The sequence below is a fragment of the Dama dama genome, chromosome 4, assembly GCF_033118175.1.
Source record: "Dama dama isolate Ldn47 chromosome 4, ASM3311817v1, whole genome shotgun sequence".
Taxonomy (NCBI): domain Eukaryota; kingdom Metazoa; phylum Chordata; class Mammalia; order Artiodactyla; family Cervidae; genus Dama; species Dama dama.
The window spans coordinates 21,737,083-21,749,536 of record NC_083684.1 but is presented as its reverse complement, the minus strand read 5'-3'; the positions used below and the strand labels follow the sequence as shown (position 1 = coordinate 21,749,536).

At 36.6% G+C, this 12,454-nt stretch overlaps 1 protein-coding gene across 1 annotated transcript in view; it reads left to right on the top strand.

Annotated features, from left to right (window-relative positions):
- The window catches only part of ITFG1 (integrin alpha FG-GAP repeat containing 1), a 306,823-nt gene that overhangs the window by 155,913 nt on the left and 138,456 nt on the right, over positions 1 to 12,454 (top strand). The window contains exons 9-10 of the mRNA XM_061138443.1: positions 6,085 to 6,179; positions 10,034 to 10,206. Coding sequence (XP_060994426.1) covers positions 6,085 to 6,179; positions 10,034 to 10,206 — 268 coding nt within the window. The remainder of the gene's footprint in view (positions 1 to 6,084; positions 6,180 to 10,033; positions 10,207 to 12,454) is intronic.

Below are 12,454 nucleotides of genomic sequence, written 5' to 3'. Positions count from 1 at the left end.
TCTTTCCTGGTTTGAAATCAGTCTGTTGTTCCCTGTCCAGTTTTAACTGTTGCTTCTTGACCTGCATACAGATTTCTCAGGAAGCAGGTCAGGTAGTATGATATTCTCATCTCTTGAAGAATTTTCCACAGATTGTTGTGATCCACACAATCAAAGGCTTTGGCGTAGTCAATAAAGCAGAAATAGATGTTTTTCTGGAACTCTCTTGCTTTTTCGATGATCCAACAGATGTGGGCAATTTGATCTCTGGTTTCTCTGCCTTTTCTAAAACCAGCTTGAACATCTGGAATTTCACAGTTCATGTATTATTGAAGGAAGCCTGACTTGGAGAATTTTGAGCATTACTTTGCTAGCGTGTGAGATGAGTGCAATTGTGCGGTAGTTTGAGCATTCTTTGGCGTTGCCTTTCTTTGGGACTGGAATGAAAACTGACCTTTTCCAGTCCTTTGGCCCCTACTGAGTTTTCCAAATTTGCTGGCATATTGAGTGCAGCACTTTCACAGCATCATCTTTTAAGATTTGAAATAGCTCAGCTAGAATTCCATCACCTCCACTCACTTTGTTCATAGTGATGCTTCCTAAGGCCCACTTGACTTCACATTCTAGGATATCTGGCTCTAGGTGAGTGATCCCACCATTGTGATTATCTGGGTCATGAAGATCTTTTTTGTATAGTTCTTCTGTGTGTTCTTGCCACCTCTTCTTAATATCTTCTGCTTCTGTTAGTTCCATACCATTTTTGTCCTTTATTGTGCCCATCTTTGCATGAAAAGTTCCCTTGGTATATCTAATTTTCTTGGAGAGATCTCTAGTCTTTCCCATTCTATTGTTTTCCTCTTATTTCTTTGCAGTGATTACTGAGAGAGGCTTTCTTATCTCTCCTTGCTATTCTTTGGAACTCTGCATTCATATGGGTATATCTTTCCTTTTCTCCTTTGCCTTTCACTTCTCTTCTTTTGGTAGCTATTTTTAAGCCCTCCTCAGACAATCATTTTGCCTTTTTGCTTCTCTTTTTCTTGGGGATGGTCTTGATCACTGCCTCCTGTACAATGTCACAAACCTCCGTCCATAGTTCTTTAGGCACTCTATCAGATCTTTTCCCTTGAATCTATTTGTCACTTCCCCTGTATAATCATAAGGGATTTGATTTAGGACATACCTGAATGGTCTAGTGGTTTTCCCTACTTTCTTCAATTTAAGTCTGAATTTGGCAATAAGGAGTTTATGATACGTGTACAGGTCACTTCACTTCAAGAGGTACACAAATGGGCAAAAGACAACTTTGATTCAGCCTCAAGAGCTTGAAGCAAGACACAGACTGAGTCCTAAATGAATAGTGAAATATGATTAGCAAAAGTAGTTTGTTGTTAATGGAGAACATGATCAAGACAGACATAGGCTATGTGTAACAACCCCTGGTATTAGTGGAAGGCTAGCAGAAGTACCTGAGAACAGTGGTTCAACCAGAGGGCATATGCTTTGCCCCACCCTCAGAGGTTCTTACAGAGGAGGCAATGGCACCCCACTCCAGTACTCTTGCCTGGAAAATCCCATGGATGGAGGAGTCTGGTAGGCTGCAGTCCATGGGGTCGCGAAGAGTTGGACACAACTGAGCGACTTCACTTTCATGCATTGAAGAAGGAAATGGCAACCCACTCCAGTGTTCTTGCCTGAAGAATCCCAGGGACGGTGGAGCCTGGTGGGCTGCCGTCTATGGGGTCACACAGAGTCAGACACTACTGAAGTGAATTAGCAGCAGCAGCAGCAGCAGCAGAGGTTCTTATTCATTAGTTCTGGACAGGGGCATAAGAATAGACATTTCTAGTAAGTTCCTAGGTGATGTTGAGACTGTTCGACTGGAAGCCATACTTTGGGAATACTGCATTAAAGAACCTGTGGTTTACAATGTTAATGGGTAATCTGGGGCCAGAACAATGAGTTGTAATTTGATTAAATGATACCACAGGTCAGTTAATTTCAAGATACTGAAAATGTTATGAATTTTTCAGAGGAAACATAAATGTGACCCTTGCTCATACATATCTTCTTTGTCCTCTGCTTAATTAAAACCAGAAAAATTATTACACCAAAATTCATTATAGTCCATTTTGATGAAAACTATTTTAGTGTTTTCTTGATTTTAAAATTAAAATTTTGGGGAAAGTCAGTTTGAATCATATCTATCTCATTAAAATTATCTGTTTTAGAGAATAATTTCATTTGAAATTTCGTTAAGGTTAACATCAGATGGAAATTAGCATGTAGTTAGTGTGAACTTTAGTCTCTAGCAGTCCTGACATTCAACAGGCCAAATTTTATATCACGTTTTATAGAATGAGTGAATCAAAATGTGATTCCTTCTGTTACAATTTCACTTGAACCTTTGAGAGGTAATTTATCTCTCAAAGAAACTTGAGATACGTAACATGTTGAAGTCCTGAGAAGACAATCTGAACTTAATAATTCCTGGGACTTCTTTAAGAAATGTATGCTAAGTTCACAGAGTGGGACCTCTATCAGCATGACTTTCCTCATAGTCACATTATTTTTCAGAGAATTTGCATATTACTAGTTCCTAGCCTTGTGCCTCTGACTCATATGAAACATTTTCCTGAAACTACTTTCTTCCTCAGGCATAATAACTTACTAAAAAAGTAAGAAATTCCTGTCATCTGAGGTTTAAAAACAAAAAAGATATATAGATTGTAAAAGACACAGGCTATGAAAATATTCTAGATTAAAGGAGACTAAAAATAACTGCAAGGAGATCCAGCCAATATATTGGAAGGACTGAATATTCATTGTAACTGATGATGAAGCTGAAGCTCCAGTCCTTTGGCCACCTGGTGCGAAGAGCCAACTCCATGGAAAAGACCCTGATGCTGAGAAAAATTGAAGGTGAAAGGATAAGAGGGCAGCAGAGGATGAGATGGTTAGCATCACTGAGTCCATGAACATCAATATGAGCAAACTCTGGGAGATAGTGGAGGACAGAGGAGCCTGGCATGCTGCAGTCCATGGGGTAGCAAAGAGTTGGAAATGACTTAGCAACTGAAAAACACAACAAAAATAACAACTAAATGCAGTTCTGCTCCTGGACTCTGGATCCTATGTTAGAGGGTCAAAAATGCTACAAATGACATTATTAGGTCAATGAACGAGACTGGAATATAGATACAGTACAATAGATAAGATTGTCTGTGTGAATTAATAGTTGTACTGTGGTTGTTTAAGAGAATATCCCTATTCATAGGAAATGCACACTAAAGTATTTAGGAGTGAGAGGCTGTAATGTATATAATTATGGTTCAGAAAAAAAATGATTTCACAGAGCACACAAATGATCGAATAAATGGCATAAAATGTTAACAGGTCAATCTGGTTAGAACGTGTTCAGGACTTCTTGTACTACTTTTATTATTCAAGTTTAAGTTTAAATAATTTACAAATAAAAAGGTTTTTTTTTAAATGTAGAAAAGTGAAACGTGGAATTTAAAAGTTTGTTGCCTTTAAGAGAGAGAAAATTTCCTTAGGACATGAAGTTGGAATCTCAGAAACCTTTTCTATCGCTGAGGATCAAAAAATAGCACTTAAAGAGTCAGCATAATACAAACTAGTACAGCCACTATAGAGAACAGTGTGGAGATTCCTTAAAAAACTGGAAATAGAACTGCCATATGACCCAGCAATCCCACTCCTGTGCATACACACTGAGGAAACCAGATCTGAAAGAGCCGTGTACCCCACTGTTCATCACAGCACTGTTTATAATAGCCAGGACATGGAAGCAACCTAGATGCCCATCAGCAGACGAATGGATAAGGAAGCTGTGATACATATACACCATGGAATATTACTCAGCCATTAAAAAGAATTCATTTGAACCAGTCCTAATGAGATGGATGAAAGTGGAGCCCGTTACACAAAGTGAAGTAAGCCAGAAAGATAAACACCAATATAGTATACTAACACATATATATGGAATTTAGAAAGATGGTAATGGTAACCCTATATGCAAGACAGAAAAAGAGACACAGAGGTATAGAACAGACTTTTGGACTCTGTGGGAGAAGGCAAGGGTGGGATGATCTAAGAGAATAGCATTGAAACATGTATATTATCAAGTGTGAAACAGATCGCCAGCCCAGGTTGGATTCATGAGACAAGTGCTCGGGGCTGGTGCACTGGGATGACCCAGAGGGATGGGATGGGAAGGGAGGTGGGAGGGGGGTCCAGGATGGGGAACACATGTAAATCCATGGCTGATTCATGTCAATGTATGGCAAAAACCACTACAGTATTGTAAAGTAATTAGCCTCCAACTAATAAAAATAAAGGGAAAAAATTTTTAATTAAAAAAAGAGTCAGCATAAGGAGCACCTTCTTTGATAGAGTTCTAGATTTCTATAGCCATATCTATAAAATATTACTGATAATTCTTACAAAAAGGTATGTTTATGATGTTATGATGTGAGTTAGTTATATGTTTAACAGAGATAAGTTATTTGCCAGTATTAAATTTCAGCCAAGTCATGGCCAAAATACTTGGGGAAATAGGAAACTACTTGGAAGAAAGGAAAGTAGCAGAAAAGAAAAGTGTAAATAGAATCTAATCTGAGTATTTTGACTTTGGGGTAAAAATGAAAGACAGAGACTTCTTAACTGTCTTCTGATTAGTCCCAGAATAATCACAATGAAATGATTTGGCTTTTAATGAAGCCTATGTTATTACTAGACCCAGTTTATAAATCACACTTTGTATTTAATTCTTACTTGGCGAGCTCCTACTTTTTTTTTTTTCTAACTATGATATATGTTTGTGTCCTTGGATAGCCTTCTCCTTTCCAAGTATTCCTGCCTAGAGTTGCATCTCTCTCTCTCAACTGCTTTCACAGTAGTTCAGATGTACTACTGCCGTATCACAGATAATTTCTGTGCTTCCATTATTCAACTGTTTTATTTAATGTTATACTCCTATAAGGGTTTGTTATCACACAGAGTATTACCTATGAGAATCATAAGTAATTAAACCATGAAATTGAATCAAAGAAACTCATTTTTCACTATGATATGCCTTTTCCTTGCTGAGGTCAGCTTCCATTGGCTAGATTTTCATCTCACACAACCTAAATTTTCTTTTTTTCCTTTTGAATACATTATTGGATACTTGATAGGCTTGTTTTAGTTACATATCTCTCTTAATATTGATATTTAAACCTACACAAAGACTTCTTTTGTTTTTAACCCTTATATAGTCTTCCAAGTGAAGGTACTACCACCTTGGTACACATTAAATGATACATTAAACCACTGCAAATAAATCCATATTTATTCTGAAGAAATACAAAATGAGGCTCTAAATTTAAAAGCTACATGATTACTCCATTGTGTGAATGTCCCTGTAGAAATTTAACTCTACAACATCGAAATTTGTAAACTTCCATCAGGTAGGGACAGTAGATAGGAGGGAGCACTAGAGGAAATGATTCCAAGTTCCTCAGTAACATCATCTCTGGAGGTCTTTGCAGACCATTCTGCAGCTGTTTAAAAATCAGTCAGTTGGAAATGACATGTGTATTCCCTTCATTTGCCTTTTTATTGATAAAAATATACTGGTTCTTTTTAGAATCTAGATTGCAGAAAGCTTTATAACTCTTGAAATTTATGCTGTATAAAAGAGGCTTAAAAGTATATGTAAAAACATCCAAAATCAGTCAAATAATAATGGGTTACTATTGACATGTCTAGTTTCCTCCCGTGCAGCAATGATAATTGTCTAAGTCACAAGCTACATTTTTTAAGTGATGATTTTAACATTAAAGCCCTGAGCTAAGGTGTTTTTCCAACATTGGATAAACATTTAGCCAAAGAAAAGTGAGCAGTTTAAAACCAGTCACAGTCCAGGTAACAGATAGCAAGGGCCAGAGTAATTCTTTAATTGAATCACATAAACTACAAAACCATGCATCAGATTCCTCAGTTTATCTAGAGTGATGCAGACTTTGAAAAGATAGGAAATGTAATCTGCTATACAGGAGCACCATTTTGTGGCTGTTAATGAACTTTTTAAGTTTCTTTTGGCAGATGGAGATGGAAACATGGATCACTTACTGCCAGGCTGTGAAGACAAAAACTGCCAGAAAAGTGTCATTTACTTAGCAAGATCTGGAGCAAAGCAGGTACATGTACTTGTTTTTTAATGTAGGTAAGGTTACAATCTCGGCAAACAATTTCAGAGGTTAGAGAAGTATCTGAAGAATCAGAAAAGAGAAAAAACAGCAATAAGTTTACTTTCTCATTTTAACTTGTTGTTCAGTCACTAAGTCGTGACTGACTCTTTGAGATTCCATGGACTGCATCATGATGGGCTTTCCTGTCCTTCACTGTCTCCTAAGTTTGTTCACACTCATGTCCGTTGAGTCAGTGATGCCATCCTACCATGTCATTCTCTGTCACCCCCTTCTCCTCCTACCCTCAATCTGTCCCAGTAAGTCTTTTCCAATGAGTTGGCTCTTAGCATCCAGTAGCCGAAGTATTGCAGCTTCAGCATCATTCCTTCCAAAGAATACTCAGGACTGATTTCCTTTAGGATTGACTGGTTGGATCTCCTTGCAGTCCAAGGGACTGTCAAGAGTCTTCTCCAGCACCACAGTTTGAAAGCATCATTTCTTTGGCACTCAGCCATCTTTGTGGTCCAACTCTCATTGTACATGACTACTGGAAAAACCATAGCTTTGGCTATACTGCCCTTGTTGGCAAAGCGATGTGTCTGCTTTTTAATACTCTGTATAGGTTTGTCATAGCTTTTCTTCCAAGGAACACCTGTCTTCTGTTTTCATGGCTAAAGTCACCATCCACAGTGATTTTGGAGCCCAAGAAAATAAAATCTGTCACTGTTTCCACTTTTTCCCCTTCTGTTACTATGAAATGATGGGACCGAATGCCTTGATCTTTGTTTTTTGAATGTTAAGTTTTAAACCAGCTTTTTCACTCTCCTCTTCCACCTGCATCAAGAGGCTCTTTAGTTCCTCTTTGCTTTTTGCCATTAGAGTGGTATCATCTGCATATGTAAGGTTGTTGATATTTCTCCCAACAATCCAGCTGTGAGTCATCTAGCCCAGCATTTCACATGATGTACTCTGCATATAAGTTAAATAAGCAGGGTGACAATATATAGCCTTGACATACCTCTTTCCCAATTTTAAACCCAAGTAAGGTCTTCATTCTCCTTAGGAGAAAAGTCCTCCTTAGGAGGACTCTTGTGTTCATATCAGCTTTTCTCCCATTAGTCTGTCTTTGAGTGTAATTCTCAGGCTCAGACGTGGCACCTTACTTTGTGTATGACAACCAACACTCCTCCTCCATGTTAACTTAATAAAATGCATTTAAATCTATTTTTGTTGGTTTACTGAGAGAAAAAGTACTGCGATTGGAATGTATTGCAATGATTTCTCATAAAGAAAATCCATTCCTTTTTTTAATATTTATTTGACTGTGTGTGGTCTTAGTTGCGGCATGCAGGATCTTTTGTTGCAGTGCACAAACTCTCTAGTTGTGAAGTGTGGGCTTACTTGCTCTATGGCATGTGAGATTATACTTCCTCAACCAGGGATTGAACCCAGGTCCCCTGCATTGCAAGGCGGATTCTTAATCACTGGACCCCTAGGAAAGTCCCAAGAAACCCATTATTGATCCTGCAATTATATGATCTGTTAGCCTTTTATATGCTGGGAATATGGTAAGACACACTATGACTATAATAAAGAATTAAGTAGAAGAACACTATATCTAGTTTCAAGGCTAATCTTGTTTTATTTGTGATGTCTAGATCTATTTTGTTCTTTTATGTCAACTTTATTCCTGTAGCTTGTTGGCAAACAATTCAGAATCTGATAGTCCCAGCATTAATGTGGGAATGATAAAAAAATGTTTTAAATGTGGGACTGATATCTTATGACATTGAGAATTTTTCAATATTTATAACACCTGAAAGGAAACCAGTAATACAGTAGTAGAATTAATTATATTTTCTATTTTGGGGTAAAAAAGATGATAGAATGACATCTTGATTTTTATAGCCCTTATGGGTAGGAAGTATCACCCTTCGTACTAAGACACTAGAGAAAACATATCTTCAAGTCTTCCTATAGTCAGCATTCTAAAAACATGTAACTCTTAAACCGATAATCTGTATTATCTTGAACTTTTTGAAAGTTTTGAATCGCTGAAAATATTAGGTCAAGAAACACCTCATCATTGGTTCATAGCTCTAAGTATACCTAGTAATTGCATCCTGTCTTCAAGTGACAGACTACTGTATTTTCAAATTATACTGTCATCTCTCTATGGGAAGATAAATGTCACAGTTCTTTGTTGACTGTTAAGAATGTCACATTAATGAAAAATCTTTTTACTTCTTAGACCTTAATACATTTACCTTAACAGAAGTACTTTATCCTCATTAATAAACTGTCATCCTCTTCAGAAACTTGAGATAACTCGACATTTTGTGAAATTTCTCATCCTCTTCCAAAATAAAAGCAGCAGTTTTTTTTCAGTCATGTGAAATGTTAAAACATTTTGATGATATACAATACTTTTGCTTCAAGAAAGATTGAAAATTTCATTAGATGCATATCAGTTTTTTAAGCTGCTTGTTTTCTATAAATTTGTCTTTATAGTTAAGCCATATTTGTCCTTTTTCCTTGGCAAATTATGCTTTCTTTGAATACATAGAAAATGTTTGGGATGTTCTATGTACTAAACACTTTTCAAGAATTCACTTTTTATGTAGCTTGGCTTGGAGCCATGTATATGAGCCACCTGCTTACAAGGAAAAAAATATCTGTGGGCATGTTTGGCCTCCTGTCATTTCAAGCCAACTGCATCTGCTTCTATCTAGACATCTTCAGATTATATGCCAGTATCTATGCTCTTGCTAGTTGTGGACACATCTCTAATTTTAATGTATTGATTTCCATTCTTCAGATTTTTAGTTTACATTAGGTTATTAAAAGTAAAGATTTGGGCATTCAGAAGAGAACGGGCTTTACCAAAGCTCATTTTGAAATGAACCTATTCTCTGTGTTTTCTTCATTATAATCAGTAGATAAATAAATAATTTATGTAAAATGTAGCTTCCAGCTGTTTTGGCAACAAAGCTCATTCTCCTGGGCTCGGAGAGCTTGTCAGGGCTAGTATTGTTTGGAAAACCTCAGAGCTGCTTGTTTCTGAGCATGGTGACTAAAGTCATCATCATGTATAAGAGGCAGAGCAGAAGAACAGGAAGAGTCTGTCATGTTCTAATTTTCTTCCTAAACTGGTCCTTCAAAAGGATATCAGTATTAGCTATTACAATTTTAAAAGTATTCATTATCTTCATATTTTCACTTAACACATATTCTGTTTGTTTATTCATTTGTTTAATTTTAATTTTTGTTGGCTGCATTGGGTCTCCATTGCTGCACACGGGCTTTCTCTATTTGCAGAAAACTGGGCCTACTCTCTAGTTGTGGTGCATGGTCTTCTGATTGTGTTGGCTTCTCTTGTTGCAGAGCACAGGTTCTAGAGCATATAGGCTCAGTAGTTGTGGGTCACAGGCTTAGTTGCTCCGCGGCATGTGGGATCTTTCCAGACCAGGGATTAAACCAGTGTCCCTGCATTGTGGGGTAGATTATTAACCACTGGACCACCAGGGAAGTCTGCAACACACATTTTTAAATGGTCAGTTCAACAACATGTTTGACAACATAAGCTCAATCCTAAAATTCCTTATTCTGTGAAAAACTTTTTAAGGTTCTATATGCTAGTTCAAGGAAAGATGACTACTGATAAATTATAAGGTAGACTTATTTTTTACAGTGTCAATTACCTATTTATCAAAGTAAATTATAGTACTCTGCCATTTTGCAGAGATACAACTTAAGAAAGATGATACATATCTTGAGGATTTTTTGTGGATCATTTGTTTTACAAATGGTGAATTTTTTTCCTAAAATGACTATAAAATCTAATTTTTCCTCTTAACCCACAGTGGACTCCTGTCCTACGGGATTTTAGCAGTAAGGGTACCCTCTGGGGCTTTGTGCCATATGTTCATGAACAGCAACCAACTGAAATACCAATTCCAATTACCCTTCATATTGGAGATTACAACATGGATGGCTACCCAGATGCTCTCGCCATACTGAAGAATACATCTGGAAGGTATGGAAATTAAGTCACAAAGAGAAATATGTGTAAAGTATCTTCACTATGACACAGTATACCTGAATAGCACCTAAATAAGGTACCGTCCCTTAAATAAGGAACATGATTTCAGTGTTCAGTGTCTGTTTTTTACATGGTCCCTGAACTTCTCCCAACTGCTTAGAATACCTGTTCTTGTTCTATTTTATGGAACAGTGAAAGGCATATTTTCACTCAACAAGCTTGGTCTTTAAAAGGTCAAAATTTTTATAAGCAAATGACTCAGTTATATTTTGAGTCTAAAGACTATGGATGTTAAGAGTTCAGCCTAGGCTTAACTCAGTCCAGCCATTTAGCACCTGTGTGACTTGGGCAGCTTACCTAAACCCCTCATTGAGAGTAATAATTGCACCTCTGTCATGGAGTTGTGGTGGAAATTAGGTGAGTTAAAAATAAATGAAGAAATTAACAAGATATGCTGACTTGTACTATCAGTGAATGGTGCCTTACTGTTACTTGTTTTATAATGGTATCAAGAATTTATACAAGACTGTTGATAATATTTGTAAAATACAAATTGTTTAGTACATTTATTGCATTATCAGTAATTTTGAATGTTGTTCCTACTTTTTCACCTTAAATAGAAGTACCAGTACCTAAACCAATGTAGTTAAATTCACACTTTGTTCTTGGCAGATTCCATTAATATGACTCTTCTAAAATTTTAATGCTTTATTGTCTTTTTCATATTATAATTAGTTGTGTTTCTTACTCCTTATTCTTTCTAGCCTCTTAAATCACATCTATCCATAATTTTCCTTCTGAGCATTAATTCATTTTTTGACTCTGGAACTTGTGATGATTCAACTCACATTTACTACCAGGCTTATGATGTAATACAACTGTCCTGGGGAAAAAAATCAAACTATTGTTAATTTCAACATAAAACAATGTTTTCTAGAAATGTGATTTTTAGAAAACCATACATTATTAGTGATTATCCATAAATATTTATAGAAAATTATGAAGAATCTGTACTTAAACTTTTCTGAGGATCTTGATTTGAATTATAGTCACTCTGAGTTGTATTTACAGAATTTTCCACAGATATGAGCATCATGCTCCGTAATGCATAGTAGTATATACCACTCATCACCTATGTGTGAAGCACATCTGGTAGAACCAAAAGAAATCTCTGAGTTGAATGTGATTTTTTCTTCCTTTTAAATATATAGTGCAAAGAAATGTAAAAGCAAAAAAAAATTAAAATTGCTTTAATTTGAACATTTACCCTATTCAAAAGAATAAGAAGTTACATCTCAAATTCATTTAAGTCTGTGATTACTTATTCTTAGAAAAACATGCAAGCAATTTATATTTTGTCATAAAAGTTTTTTTATCAACATTTTCTCCTTCAAGCCATCAAATATTTAACTTACCTTTACCATTCAGTAATAATGACAGTGAATTGAATTTGCATGCATTGTGTCCAACTCTTTGGGACCCATGGACTGTAGCCCACCAGCCTCTTCTCTCCATGGTATTCCCAGGTGAGAATACTGGAGTGGGTTATCATTTTCCTTCTCCAGGGGATCTTCTGACCCAGGGATCAAACCCACATCTCATGTGTCTCCTGCATTGGCAGGTGGATTCTTTACCATTGAGCCACCAGGGAAGCCCATAAATAATAATGATGATGAAGTGAAGTCACTCAGTCATGTCTGAGTCTTTGTGACCCCGTGGACCGTAGCCCACCAGGCTCCTCCATCCGTGGGATTTTCCGGGCAAGAGTGCTGGAGTGGGTTGCCATTTCCTTCTCCAATAATGATGATATCAGTAGCTAAATCAGTAGTGAACACTATGGCTCTATAGGAAACATAAAGTAAAAGGCAGTCATAGACTCTTGGAGCTTTTATAAAAGCAGCTGTTTAAAGCCCAGGGTTTCTTTTTTTATTCCTTTGGGATAGATGAGAATTGAAGGATAGATTTCAGTGCATCTCAGTGTTCATTAAATCACTAGATGAGAGAGTCCTATTCTTGAGAGATGTGTGTCTCACAGAATTCAGCATAATACATTCTTTGAAACATAAAAGAAGGAAAATAAGACATAGTGTGCATTATAATCCTTTTCTACTATTCAGATTTTGTTGAAAAAGCACTTTGTAACTTTTAACTGATTTCAGGACTGCTAAGAAGTAGTACAGGGTTGCCATTTATATTTTCAAGGGCTGCTACCTGGAGAATTCTGTCTTCTTTTTTTCTGCAG